The 15,404-nt window shown below is 29.9% G+C and overlaps 3 protein-coding genes and 1 non-coding gene across 4 annotated transcripts in view; 2 read left to right on the top strand and 2 right to left on the bottom strand.

The window, feature by feature from the left end:
• The window catches only part of LOC126734372 (uncharacterized), a 41,365-nt gene extending 28,572 nt beyond the window's left edge, over positions 1-12,793 (top strand). The window contains exons 5-8 of the mRNA XM_050437963.1: positions 462-717; positions 781-882; positions 5,454-6,489; positions 12,485-12,793. Of these exons, the coding sequence (XP_050293920.1) occupies positions 462-717; positions 781-882; positions 5,454-6,481 (1,386 nt within the window). The 3' untranslated portion in view covers positions 6,482-6,489; positions 12,485-12,793. The remainder of the gene's footprint in view (positions 1-461; positions 718-780; positions 883-5,453; positions 6,490-12,484) is intronic.
• Positions 4,729-4,802, top strand: Trnan-guu (transfer RNA asparagine (anticodon GUU)). Its single transcript has one exon. It is a non-coding gene; the product is annotated as a tRNA-Asn (tRNA).
• On the bottom strand, positions 10,007-10,692 carry LOC126734207 (jerky protein homolog-like). Its single transcript, XM_050437743.1, has 2 exons — positions 10,129-10,692; positions 10,007-10,072 (listed from the first exon to the last, which is right to left on the bottom strand). The coding sequence occupies exons 1-2, from the start codon at positions 10,690-10,692 to the stop codon at positions 10,007-10,009; spliced, it is 630 nt and encodes a 209-aa protein (XP_050293700.1).
• Positions 12,787-15,404, bottom strand: part of LOC126734373 (uncharacterized) — a 5,964-nt gene continuing 3,346 nt past the window's right edge. Inside the window, exons 2-5 of the mRNA XM_050437964.1 lie at positions 14,048-14,111; positions 13,364-13,636; positions 13,144-13,309; positions 12,787-12,956 (exon numbers count right to left, since the gene is read on the bottom strand). Coding sequence (XP_050293921.1) covers positions 12,791-12,956; positions 13,144-13,309; positions 13,364-13,636; positions 14,048-14,111 — 669 coding nt within the window. The 3' untranslated portion in view covers positions 12,787-12,790. The remainder of the gene's footprint in view (positions 12,957-13,143; positions 13,310-13,363; positions 13,637-14,047; positions 14,112-15,404) is intronic.

The following is a 15,404-nucleotide window of genomic DNA, read 5'->3' as shown; positions in this document are numbered from 1 at the left end:
ATTACCTCAATGAGTTTATTATTTTGACTGGAATTATCTTTGACGAATTTTTGAAAGAAATTGGCAAACTCATTTAACAATTCTCGTTTTTAATCAAACATGGTTTGTAGTAATGAGCTTTTCCTTGTGAACATCCAAAAGTTATGAGGTCTCCCTTTTAAGTCATTGTCATACAGTATTGCCTATATATGACAGATCGATATCGCTTTAAATCTTAGAACCCGATTCTTTAAATTTCGGTAAATCTTGAAATTATGTTTTTCTTTTGACGATTTTATTATTGCCATCGCAAATAGGTCTTCGTCTTCTGCTTCTTAAGACATCTAGAAATACATTTTCTAATAAAAGAGCTCCAGGACATTATTAACACCTCCAGTCACACTCAAGTCACCCCAAGCAAGCTATCATCCTATAAAATTCTACTTTTAAAATTTATGACTCATATAGTATATGTTTTTCAGCCACCAGAAGAGCACGACAAAGGTATAGACGTGTGGGATTTTAAAAAATCGGTACTAAACACCCTGCTGCAGGCGGTAAAAGCGATAAAGGGCGGCGTACTGGCGATTAAAGGGCAACTTATTAAGGGCAGCGGTTACGTGGTGTCCGGGGGCGGTAAACTAATCGCCGCCTCCGGTGATAAAGTCACCAAGTTGGGCAAGAATATTATTAATAATGCGATTTTAATTCCGCCCAGTAAAGGACATTACACGCACGGTGAGTATGAATGAAATAATCAAAAAAGCAATAATTTATAGTTTTGTCTACTTATTTCTCCAGAATACTCCAGTGGATATTCGTCACCGGGCGCACCCTCGGTTTCCTACGACGGCCCCTCATCTTCAGGTCACGGATATGAAAGTCATTACGAACAAGCCCATGGTGAGTAATTATGCACATAATTGATTGAATAAGTTGCTAATGGACAGGAGCAAACTTGCTTTAGTCTCTTTTTTTGTAATTAACCTCCATATACAGGATGTCTGAGATTTGGAAAACATGATTATTGTTTGGACCCGTTGTAATGTAAAAGTAAATTTTCATATCTGCCTAATTTAAAAAATGAAGTAGTAGTCCGTTCGCTGAGAGCAAAAAACAGATGACTAAAAAGTATCCTATTTTCTCCCAAAAATTGACTATATATTAAAATTAAATTTTTTTTAATATTGTTTAACTTTCGTATGCATCTAAATTTCGATTATTATTATTAACACATTTAAGTAATTTTAAGGTGTCTATTCGTACAAAGTAGTAGCCGTTATTTAAAAGATGATCACCTAAAGTTGACTTATTCGTTTTATGTTAAAAGGTAAATTTAATGGATAAAGACAGTTAAACTAAAGACAGAAGAAGACAGTAAACTCGTGGATTTTATTGGAACGTATTTTTTGCATTTAACTTAATCATGAAGAGATCTAAAAAAAAGAAGAATTATTAATGGTGAGACGTATTTATGTTTATGCTCTCAGGGTGGGTGACGGCTTCACTGCAGCACGGGAAAAGTTCAATAACACACCGGGAATATACTATAAACACTCTTGCTGTATTCAACTCAATCCATTTATTTCCACAAAGTCGGGATGTACAAAATACACGGTCGTTTTATGCCTTGTAAACTGGCCAAAAACCAAACGACAAGACGGGTCGTCGGAGTGACTCCATTTTACTGAGCTTGAAAAATAGATCGACCCATATCTAACAGCCGATGTTGATTACGATTCAAAATCAGCTCAATGGATATATCATCAACTCGTTTATAATACGAATTTTCACACAAAGTTTTATTAATTTGATTATTTCTCGGATATTATCGATACTCCAAAGTTGCTGGTATAGGAATACTTGGGAGCAAAGAATTAACATCGAAAAAAGTCAAGAATTTCATTTTCATAATCGAAATAAGCTGTTGACTGTTTTTCACTGAAAGACATTATATTAAACAATATCTCAAATTGCTTTATCAACAACTCTCAAATGTTGTAATTTCAGGTTCCTATTAGTGAAGATAATTGGTTCCATTTTGCAACATTGTAATTATTGGGTTCAAAATTTGTAAATTTAATCAAAGAATTTAACTGAAAAGGAAAAAAGGTTTTTGCCATAATTCAATGCTGTTTTGACCTGTAATTTTAGATAAAATGTTCTTAGAAATCTTCGTATATGAAATAAAAATACCAAACTGGATAACAGACTGATACTCATTAAATCGGTGAATCATAAGAGCAACCTTTATAAAAAAAAATGAAAGATACTCCGCGAGATCGTAGGATAAAAGAAGAATTTTCCAGATATGACAAACTACTTACACAACTCTTAAAAAATGTCAAAATAGAACTATTTACAAACGCAGCTAAAAAAATATAAAAACTACTGAAATCATTTATGGACAACTTTAAGAAATATTAAAAACGTAGACAAAAAAACAAAAATTTGAAATGTAAATCGAAGGGAAAATTACAAAATATGAAACAGTCTGTTTTGAAGAAACTAAACTGGAAAATAAATATATTTTTAAAGGAGCTATAAAAAAAGAAGTTTTTAAAATGATTAAATCGCCTGGAAAAATTACAAAATATTGGCTCTCCTGATAATTCCTTAAATTTATTACGAAGGTATTTAGAAAACAGATAACCCTCAGTGATCCTTTGAAGGTGTTCCTCGGGAAACTGTGCTACGTTATATAAACCCTCTACACAGCAAGTGAGAACCTAATCTAATAAGATTTTCCAAAATATATTTATTCATTTAATATCCATCTGTTCAGTACTAGTTTGACTTAAAAATTTGTATGCCTTTTTATATTTATTCTAACGGTCTACCTAATTTCACCAATCCAGAATTTTCAGATTACTTTCAACAAATTAATATAAATTAATGCTAGTGAAAAGATTAGTTGGACAAAAATGCTCTGATTATTTAAACACAAATGCTTAATAGAAAATTGCTCATATCATTACAAATGTTCAGTCCAATTTAATTTTTTTTAACAAGTGATATCACTAGGAATAAAGTATGTTCCGTTTTAGACGAACAGATCACCTCCAAATATTGACCTCTATAATCTCTCAATGTATTGGTTTCCTTCCTGGTTTCTTTCTAGTATAGTATCAAAAACTTTGATCATAGGATATGACATGAAATATGATGTTTTTTAGCCATCCTGTCAAATTTTTACATTTTTCTCTCAGCGAATGGTCTAGAGATATTAAACAAATTTTTTAGTAATTTAACCAGAGGTTATTTTGAAGTACATAATAGATGGCGCTCGAGTAAATATTCCTTTAACCTTAAATTCGCTTTTCAGCCATTGTAACATAAAAATAACGGTTTAAAATGGCGGATGGACGCCACCTTGGAAAATCAAACTTGAGAGTATTGGCGAGGAACAGTAAAAGTATATTGCAACGCAGTCATTGTTGCCATTTTTTCTGAATCTTAAAAGACTGGATTGTAGGTACATAACAAGGACAATAACCAAAACTTAATTCATATCTTTTGACTAGATTTAAATCGAATTTTTAATACAACGTTAAAACGCAAAGGAAGAAAAACATACTTAAAATTTGTCAACGCGTGTTTAAAATATTCGCAATTGTCAAAAGTTTGACGGTCAACAGTATTGAAAGGAACACTTTGTAGGCAGCATATTCAACCCGAAAAATTATAATAATTGACAATTGCCACGTTGTTTGGTGAGTTGGCATTTGACAGTATATAAGAAGAACGCTTGCAGGCAGCATCTTGCACTGAAACCAACGTTGCCATAATTCCCTCTCTTAGCGGTTTTTTTTTTCTTATAAACAACGTTGAGGTTTTTGGTTGCAGGTACCTTAAAAAACATAAAAAACTACGACCTCCTATTCTTTAACTTTAAAATATTTGGCAATATCACGGTTAAACAGGCTTTTTTTAAACTTGGACGTGCCTTTAAAGGCTTCCATCTTGTGACTTACTAATGACAAATTTAAATTGCAAAATGGCGGATGGACGCCATTTAAAAAAAATCTTCTTGATTACATAAGTATATTCGATATGTTAGAATATTAAAATTGTCAAATATGCATATTGCAACAATTTCAAAAGTTTAACAGTGTTGCACGCAACATCTTGTAAGCAGCATCTTGAATTGAAATATTGTCAATTCGTAAAAGTTTGGCACTTGACAGTGTTGGAAAGAAAGGCTTGTATGCAGCATATTGTACCTTGCTTGTATGTAGCATCATGCAGATCCTTCTCCAATACAAAAATCTTTTTTTCTTAAAAACACCGTTCATTGGTTTTATTCTAATAAAAAAAGTAAAGATCTACGGCATCTTGGAAAAAGCGTCTTATATACGTAATTTAATTCGAATTTTTAAAGTAATTTAAGCGTAATGGAAGAAATAAATATGTATTGTCAATTGTCAAAATAATATCTGTCAATTGTTAGTAAATAAGAAATCTGTCAGAAGAAGGCCTATAGGCTGTATATTTCTCATCCATAGCTTAAAACAGTCGTTAACGCCGCGGTTCAATATGCTGCCAGCAAAGTTTTTTCTTTCCGATTTGGGAAATACTCTATAGAGTTTTAGAAGCAATACACAGGCATAATTAATTAAAATTGTCTTTAATTAAATGAAAATCAGACTTTAATTCATTAATATCTGTAACTACAATACGATATTTATTAAAATATGGATAAATTTCTCCGTTGTCTATTAAATCGGCACTTTTGTCGGAACTCGCATGGCCTCCGTGGCGCAATTGGCTAGCGCGTTCGGCTGTTAACCGAAAGGTTGGTGGTTCGAGCCCACCCGGGGGCGTCACTTTTTTTTTTTTTAATTTATTTATTAAAAATTACAAATTTCACCTGAAAATGAGAAATTTCATCAAAAAAATATGAAAGACTTTCATATAATTCCTTGCATAAAATCATTTTTTCCATTTATTCGTGACTAATTATTCATATTCTACGAAAAGGAAAGTGTCACCTTTGCACTACCGTTTGGGAGATATATGACTTTTCTTGAAAAAAATTTAAGTTCTATACTTTCTCTATTATATTCGAAGAAAAAAACGACATTTTCTCAAGGCATTTTCATTTAATCAAAAAACAATTAATAAAAATTTTTTTGTACAGACATTTACATGGGTTTTCCTATGTTTCGCTCGGCGACGCACCAACCGGTATACTGGACCTGTGAAATTTTAAAAGGCCGATCTTGCAACCACGAATGTTAAAAGACCTTATCCGTATTGAAAATAAACTTAACGTGCTTATTTAAAATAAAAACAACGTGCAGAGTGACCAATCTGAGCGAGGTGGCTACTTTGCCAATCAAGTCATCGTTCAATTCGGGAAGCACGGAGATCAACTTCTTATATAGTCTCCTTGACTTACACCATATATTAAAATAAAAAACGAAAAATCCATTTTAAACATATAACAAAATATGTCTTTTAATTTTTTTAAGACCAACCGCCAAGCGGAGGACACGCCGGAATACTAATACTGCGAAAAATGCCGACGACACACGACAAGTACCACTCCTCACACTCCCACATCGCCGAAAGCGCGGTACCTCCCTTCAAATCCCTCCCAGCGAGTGGACCCACCTTCGGAACAGTTGTAGGCAAGTTTTTCACCGCTTCCACCTCCCTAAGCCCTTCAGCACCTTCACCATTTAGCGATAGTGACTTTCATCACCAAGACGTTTCTCATTCTCATCACCAACAACTGGCCGAGGAGAGTCACGGGTACCTGAGTCCACCCAATCCTCCCCATTATGAGGCACCCGTTGATCCTCCCATTAGTTATCAACATCAACTGATTAAGGAACATAAGGAACCAACTGGTTTCAGCCAAAGTCTTAACACTAATTACGGATTCACTAGTCAGCAGAATGATTATTTAGGACAGGCATCCAATGCTAATGAAGTGAAACTGACTAAAGGTGAGATCTTGGACCATTTCGAGGGTCCTCCCACGATAGCCAGCTCGCAAGTTCAAATCCCACACGATGCCCCTGAAAGTTTACAAGTGCTAAGAGGCTCCAGGGCTACCGAGAGTCACACCCTGGGTCCCCCTTTAAATTCGGAACTTTTGCACAAAAATCCATCCAAACAGAACCCTCTTAGAAACGCTCTTAATTTCGAAAAAACTCTCCCCGTTTCTGATCAACAACCATTCGCTCCGAAACCCACTGATCTTTTACAAAACTTCTTGCCGCACGAGGACCCTCCGGTATCGTTCACGTCCAGCCAGGAGCTCTCCAACGAAATTTCCAGCAAAGAAAACTATATGAAATTCTTGGAAAGTTTCCCCCCGCGCAAATCTAAGCCCACTTATAGCTTCAGACCTCCCGGTTCCGCGTCATATTCCTCCCAAAGGTATCGGGGAGTAGACTCGAAAGCCAGACGGCCGGCGCACTCGCCCGATCTAAACGTTGTTAGGTCGGTATCTTATCAGATTACCCCCAACGGAGTTAAAAGACTACACTGAGGACTCAAGTGAGTAGACCGGACTTGTAGTAAACTAACTGTTAACTTACTTGTACTCGTGGAGACTGGGAAGTATACTAACTTGACTGTGTGTAAAATTTTTATGTAAATAATTCGAGACTAACATGGAAAATTGCGTTTGTTTGATAGCGGTTTAATTTTATTCAAAATTTGTGTATTAGTACTAATATTTTTACTACTAATGCAGGTGCATTTATATGTAATTTTACAGGAAATATTTAATGTATAGTGTTTAAGTAGTGTACAATATTTAACCGCGTAAGGAGTTTGACATATTACAATTAAAAATAGATAATGTATATTAATTTCATAATACGTAATGGAAGACTTAAAAATTGAAAAATCCTTAAAAGTGTGTGTAAATTCTACATTTTATTACACTGAAAAATTACATAATTATATAATAATGAAAACAAAAATTTAATTTCTGACTTGGCTTTATCATACTTTTACATTTACGTCATCATTTCTACATAATTTAACCTGTAAGAACTTTATATGATATGATGTCATAAAGTGGTAAAAAAGTATACGAAATATTGTCACTATAAATAATGTACACTTACAGGTGTACTACAAAATATATTATTGACAATTTAAATTTAAAACCATTCGAACTAATTTATTAAATTTGTACAGTATTGATGTTATTTGTACAGTTAATTTAAAAAAAAAATTATAATTCATTTCATATTAACGTAAATTTGATACAAATATTATAAAATATTCAATATTCTAATTATGTACCTTAAAATCAGTCTGTAAAGTTTATATATTTATACTGTATTGTAAAAATATAATTTTTCACACTAGTATGAAAAAAATATATATTGTTTTTTAAATTTTAAAGTAAAAAATTTAAAAGAAATATGATTTGGCTTCATCAGATTATAAATGTGTGTAAATATATAAGAAAAACTACAGTTATGTAAAATTGACAATTAAATAACTATTATTGTATTCCATAAAAAGTCATCTAAAATACGCGGTTTCTAAGTAAAACTGTTAATAAAAATATAAATTTGCAACATAGAATGTATTAAAAGAAGTTTTTTTTTTAATACACTTAATATATTTTATTATTTTTCTATATAAAAATAGAAACAAAAAAAATTAAATTTAAAAGCTGTATTTCAAAAATCGTCGAAATATTATTAAAAAGGTCAATAAATTTACTTTAAAAAAAGTATTGGGTCAATTAATTTAATAAAACCTATTGTAAAAATTTGTAAATTTTATACATAAAATTTCACGTATTTTTTACGAATTTAAAAATAATAAAAAGCACAAACAATATTTTTATCACTGTTTATGTATTAAGTTCCATATAAAAAAAGTAATTTAAATACAAAAGTTAATAGCAATTTATACTTCAAATTATATTTTCAATAGTTTAAATACCATAAATATAATACTTATAAAATTTATAAAGGAAAAAACATACAATAGATGCATAAAATTATTTCAAGCCTATATATAGTTCCTATTTTTTTTCCAAAATTTCAAAATTTCTTTGAAAAACCCTGAAAAAGTTTTTTTTTAATATGTATATTCATTTTCAAATGCGGCTTTTTTGATTTTTGAGTTATGGTAATTTTGCTAATATTTCATTAACAAAGATCTCTGTCAATATATTTTACTTTCTAAATTTTAAAATGATTTTGATAATTTTTTTTTCTCAAAAATGGAAATACGCTAAAATGTGTGTAAAAAGTGATCAGCCAATTCAAATTATTGAATTTGTATAAAAATTCCCAAATTTAAATTTTTTTTGAAATACACTGAAATAGCTGTCTAATTAATTTAATTGAGTCATATGTACACAACATTTCAAATTTGTATTTCCGTTATTTTTTGAGTTACAGTAAAATTGTTTGTTTTTCATAAAAAAAATGCTGAAATAGTTGTTAATTTTATCTACATTAGTTTAATTAAAAAATAATTTCATATTTGTATATTTTTTTGAATAGTTAGTTGGTGGATTATCATAAAAAATTGAAAAAGGTGTCCAATAAATTTAATTAAAAAATACGTATACAAAATTTCAAGTTTGTATTTTCCTTGATTTTTTGAGTTAATTTTTCATAAAAAAAGCATAAAAATTAAATACTATTAAAAAGGTCAATAAATTTACTTTAAAAGAAGTATTGGATCAATTAATTAGTAAAATTATTTCATTAAAAAGGAAAGATCTCTGTGAATATATTTTTCTTTCTAAATTTTTAAATAAATGATAAAATACCAACTACCTTAAAAAATTTTTTTCCTCAAAAACGAAAATACACTAAAATGTGTGTAAAAAGTGATCAATCAATTTAAATTACTGAATCTGTATAAAAATTCCTAAATTTAAAATTTTCTTTAAATTTGGTAATTTTTTATAAAAAAAATATTTTTTTTTACCGAATATTTATAATTTTTTTGAAATACGCTGAAATAGTTGTCTAATTAATTTAATTGAGTCATATGTACACAACATTTCAAATTTGTATTTCCGTTATTTTTTGAGTTCCAGTAAAATTGTTTATTTTTCATAAAAAAAAGCATAAAAATGAAATACAGTAGAGTCTCGATAACGTGAACTAATTAGGGATGACTGTGTTCATGTTTTCGAGGAGTTCATGTTACTGGATAAAGTTAATCTAACACGTATATGTACTTTGAATATATATTTTATTGGAAAATCAAACAAAAACATGTTATACAGTTAGTAATACATAGTTGAAAATGTATTTGTATATGTTTATACATGGTATATAGAAAAAAATATTTATTATATAGGTAAGTATATGTATGTAAGTAAGTACAATGTACATTATTTATATTTAATCCGTTGTTTTTAGAAAAAAGTTATCTAACTTTGTTTGACGGATACGTTGTTTGTTTGAAAGAATAGTTGCACATTTACGTAATTTGTGTAAAGACTGAATATCCTCGAAGTCGGCATTGTTTTGCTCCGCCCATTCTAGACCTCTGTTAAATATACGAACTGTCTCAACGTGAGTGACTTTATCCATAGCCTGAGAAACCTCTGGATCTTGATCCTGTTCGGTTTCTGAATCATTAGACACTGCAGTACAATTCTCATCATGTTCAACAAAGTCATCTTTATTCCATTCTTCGATATCTCCACGTTCGAAGTCTTGCGCTGCATCAATTTCTTCTAATAAATTGAGGTTAGTCTCTACAATGCTATTCAGGCTTAACAATTCTTGACGAAGAGTTGCCAAGGGTATTGTGTCTTCACGATCATCATTGCTTTGGCTTTCGAAAATATTTTTACAACACTTTTTAATGGTTGCTGGTTCTAATTTATTCCATGCTCGTGATAAGTTTAAAATAGCATCCCTGAAGTTGTATTGTTTGATAATGACATTCATGTCCTTAGATTTATTAGCTACAACCATTGCCAAAAACATGGAGCGATAATGCAGTTTAGTCAACCTAATAACGTTTTGGTCCATAGGTTGAATTAAGGGTGTCACATTGGGAGACAAAAGTTCCTCTACTGGGGGATGACTGGGGGCATTATCCAATAAAAAAGACCTTGTTTCTTAAGAAACTTTCTCACCTAAAATTAAAACAAACTTTTAATTTTGAAATGTTTAGCTATGGCAGGAAATTTACCTCAGGAACAAAAATTTCTTTGAACCATTCCTTTAAAATTCCGGCTGTCATCCATGCAGATTGTGAGTTTTTGTAGTGTACAGGAATGTAAGAGTTCTTAAAACTTCGTGGTTTTTTAGCTTTACCTATTACCAAAGGAGTCAATTTATGTAGTCCAGTCGCATTTGTACATGCTAGAAACGTTATTTTTTCTTTGGCTGTTTTTCTTCCAGGGGCAGTTTTTTCTTCACTGGATACGTAAGTCTTTCCGGGTAAAAGCTTCCAGTACAAGCCGGTTTGATCGGCGTTGTACACTTGGTTATAGTCTAAGTTTAGGTCCTTGATTTTTTCTTCAAGTTTACGTAAGAATGGTGAAACCAGCTCGGGCTGAGAAGATAGTTTTTCACCAGTTATTGTTAGGAAGCGTATGCCAAATCTTTTCTTGAACTGTTGCAACCACCCCGAGTTCGCAGAAAAAGTGGAATATTTGTCGTACAGTTTTTCGTGAAAATATTTGGCTTTTTCTTTTAAAATTAAACCACTTATTGGTGCATTCGTCTCTCGTTGTCGCAAAAACCATATCATTAATGGATATTCAGAAGGTCTAAGAGATTTTCGTTTACCTGGTCCAGAAAAAGTCAAGGCAACTGTTGAAGTAATTTGGTCTTTTTTCTTCTTAATTGCACACACCGTGGATTTGGCTATTCCATACTTTTTTGCTAAAAAGGTAACTCCGCAACCTCTACTAACATCAGACAAGAGTTGGGTTTTTTTTTCCAGAGTTAAATAATTTACTTTCTTAGTAGACGTCGTGCTTGTTTCGTATTGATCGGCGAACAAACACTGAATAAGACGCAAATTTCATATCTCTTCCAAACATGTACAAACAAGATATACAATTTAGCGGCGATATGCAAAAGCACTAAGTTAGTACTAAAGTTGCCGACAAAGGGAACATAGGAAATGCCGCTTAATGCCTACGGGTAAACGGTAAAACGATATAAATATTTTTTGGTTCACGTTATAGAGGCGAGATATTTTTGGCGTTCACGTTTTAGAATAGGCTGAATACCAATTAGGCTGTTCACGTTTAGGGATGTTCATTGTTCACGTTATGGGACGTTCACGTTATCGAGACTCTACTGTACTATTAAAAAGATCAATAAATTTACTTTAAAAGAAGTATTGGGTCATTTAATTAGTAAAATTACAACTTGCATAAAGTATTGTAAAAATTTGTAAATTTTATACATAAAATTTCATGCATTTTTACGAATTTAAAAATAATAAAAATTAGATATAAAATTTTCATCACTGTTTATGTATAAGTTCCACATAAAAAAAGTAATGTAAATACAAAAGTTAATAAAAATGTATACTTCAAATTTGATTTTCAATAGTTTAAATACCATAAATATAATATAAAATGTATAAAGGAAAAAACATACAATAGATGCATAAAATTATTTCAAACCTATATATAGTTCCTATTTTTTTCCAAAATTTTGAAAAACCGTGAAAAAGTATTTTTTTTTAAATTTCAACTACCTTAAAAAAATATTTTCCTCAAAAATGGAAATACACTAAAATGTGTGTAAAAAGTGATCAGCCAATTCAAATTATTGAATTTGTATAAAAATTCCTAAATTTAAAATTTTCTTTATATTTGGCAATTTTTTATAAAAAAAAAAAATTATTTTTTTACCGAATATTTATAATTTTTTTAAAATACGCTGAAATAGTTGTCTAATCAATTTAATTGAGTCATTTGTAAACAACATTTCAAATTTGTATTTTCGTTATTTTTTGAGTTCCAGTAAAATTGTTTGTTTTTCATAAAAAAATGCTGAAATGGTTGTTAATTTAATCCACATTAATTTAATTAAAAAATAATTGCATATTTGTATATTGAAAAAAGCTGTCCAATAAATTTAATTAAAAAATATATTATACAAAATTTTAAATTTGTATTTTCCTTGATTTTTTGAGTTCTAGTAAAATTGTTAATTTTTTATAAAAAAAGCATTTTTTGTCGAAAATTTACAATTTAAAAAAAAATGCTGAAATGAATGTTTAATCGAACTTAATTAAAAAATACATATAAAAATGTTCATATTTGTGTATTTTCTTGAAATTTGAGTCATAGCATTTAAAAAAATATATTAATATCAAGCAGTAAATCAATAAGTCAATTTAAATTATCATCAATTAAAAAAAAATCATTTAAATTGCATATCAAATAATATAATAACGTCCTTACCATTGCATAATCTTAGAATTATACTTTAACGTCTATATAATTAACATTTTTAACTCGCACTAGTACTCGTATACATCCTTTCCTAGTACTAATAAACATTTTCTTAATTTTTCACAGACGAGCTTAAGCAGCAGTACGTTCAGCAGCTGGATTACCCGTATTTTTAGTAACTTGTCAAATATACGAACTGTCTTTCAAATAGTAGGAATTTTTTATAGGTTAGGTCAGTATTTGTGAGTCACTAGCAATTATAGTCAATGAATAATAGTAGTTTATAATATAGTGATCTGTAAAGGAGTGATCTTAGTATAGGTAAAATATATTTTTTTTTATCTTTTGTATTTAATTAATTAATTAATTTATTTTTTATTGTTTATAGGACTGTTAAATTTAAAAAAATGTTGTAATAAAAAGCCAAAAAATTTATACGTTTTTTTTTATTTTACATACGCAACAGGAGGGAAATCTAAATAAATCAAAGCTTCTGGTGCTGTTATATACCATCAATTCTTTGGTTATGTAATCTTGGAAACAGTAGGTGGATATTGCAAAAGGGAGTGAGTCCATATGAGGGCATGCTTTATTTTCTCTAAAAAAAAATACGTAACATAAGAAGAATTATAAGTGACACACATGATTAGAAGCATTTCCAGAATATCCGTCAGTGGATTCAGATTTTCTCAAATAAACTAATTAATAAAATATCCCAGGAATGCCTCAAACCACTTCCTCCTTATTTAAATATTTAATTAAAAATTTAATTAAATTCGACATACCCAACGCAAACTTTTAGCTCCACTCCTTGCTCGTACTCGTTCTGAATATTAATGATAGTTTTCCATTCGTTATTGACGTTTTTCAGCCTCTTCGGATGTAACACTTTATAATTTTTTATCCTACAAAGGGTCTCGTATGAATCTTCGGGCACACCACCTCGTGGAACTAAAACGTCATAAAATCTAACTGAGGCATTACTTTATATAAAACACTAGATACCTAAGTCAAAATCAGCACTATAGGAATGTGCTGGGGTTATTTCGGTTCTTCCAGCAAAGTACTGCTTCAAAAGATGATTTTTGTTCAGAAAGTCCCTAATTGCGTCATAAGGGTACATGGGGTCTTCTTCCACATATTCCAAGTCTACGATTGTATTAATTGTAGCGTTTTCTTGGGTATACTTGGGAGGTTTATTGATGTATGGTATTGGTGGTGGTGCTGGTGGTGGATGGTAGTAATTATATCCGCCATATTGATAAGGCGTCACTGGTTCTAACAAAAATTCAAATTAATTATGAAGTGTTTCTTTTGTATTTTAATTAATAGTAATGTAGTAAAGAATCGTGCTTGATCTAGGTCGGATTGATTAGCAACAATGTTACGAGTACTATGGTTAGTAAGGAAATTATGCTTAAGGGAATTACTAAGATAAATTACAGATGTTTGATTATATTCGAATTTTTTCCAGAATTTATTGCTTATCAATTTTTCCAAAACAGGGGTCCTTGAGAATGTATAAATTCTTTGTCAAAAATGCTTGAATTTTAGAATTTTTCTCTGTTTTTCATTATAAAGTCGACAAGGTAATACAATTTAAATTCCTACTAATTAATATTTTTTTCGTTAATTATCTCATTAAAAAACACTATTGCACTAAAGAAAATTAAAAAATTGGATTTTTACCTTCTCTGAAATTATGATACGAAGTACAGTGGGCAAACGTATTCGGACTGTTATCTAGAGCAAACTGAAAATTCCATAAAATATTTTTTAAAAAATGCAATATTTGATAAAACATTATATAGATAATTCGTTAATATACAGATCTGAAATTAAATCTGAACTATTTTTAACTTCTTAAATTTCACCTTTTTAAATGGAACACCTTATATCAAAAATACACTATTACAAATTATGAACAGTTTAGTCAGAAAATTGTATGATAGAAAATACCCTGGATATACGAGTTTTCCAGGGTTAATCTTTGACTCGAAAACTTTAGGACATGCTTGGAAACTCTTTGGAATAACAATTTTTTGATGTAGACAACTTTGTATTTTAATTATCTTTAACTACAAAAAGTTATGAGTCTACAGTATAATATTTAATTAAAACAGTTATTTCCTACATGGAAAAAGAGAAACACTCCTGGATATAAGATATTTTGATGTAGACAACTTTATATTTTAATAATATTTAACTAAAAATAAGTCAGTAGTTAATAAAATTTACTACAAATTGGAGATTTTTAAATTCTTTATAAATTTTATTAAAACTAAAGGTCTACAGATAATAAAATCTACTAAAAAATCGAAAAATGTATATTTTTTGCTTTTTTCCTGAAAGTTTTGGCATGGACAATGTTGGAAGTTATGGATCTATAATAAACAGAATTTGCTGAAAAATCAAAATGTTTCCTTAATTGGTCCTAAAGCTGAGATTTTTTTTTGAAATTAAAAACTCTAATAAATTCTTGAAAAGACTTTTCTGGAAACACGATGCTTTAACATAGACAACTTTAAACTTTAAATTTTTCGCTTTTTTCCAAGAGTTTTGATGTAAAAATCTTGTATTTAAATAGTATTTAATTCAAGAAGAACATGAGTCTACAGTTAATAAAAATTGCTATAAAGTCAAACATTTTACAGTATTTCTTATTTTTCCGAAAGTCTTAAGAACTATTATTAATAAAATCTACAAAATATAAAAAAAGAAGATTTCATTGAGTCAAAAACTCTAGAAAACACGACATTTTTGATGCAGACAACTTCGGATTTCAACATTATATAACCACAAACTGTTATGGGTATACAGTAAGTAAAAATTTATTAAATAGCAAATTGTTTCACTTTTTTAAAGCACTAAAGGTCTACAGATAACAAAAGCTACTGAAAAGCCAAACATGCTCCAATTGTTCGCTTTTTTCCAGTTGCTTTGATCAAAGTCTACATTATATTTCATTAATTTTCTATAAATTTCAAGTTAAAATAATATATAGACTTTGCTTTAATGCAGAAAACCGTGACTCTCACATCCTAGT

This window comes from Anthonomus grandis, chromosome 3, assembly GCF_022605725.1.
Source record: "Anthonomus grandis grandis chromosome 3, icAntGran1.3, whole genome shotgun sequence".
Lineage (NCBI taxonomy): Eukaryota > Metazoa > Arthropoda > Insecta > Coleoptera > Curculionidae > Anthonomus > Anthonomus grandis.
Note: the sequence above shows the minus strand (reverse complement) of the source record. Positions and strands in the feature narration are given on the sequence as shown.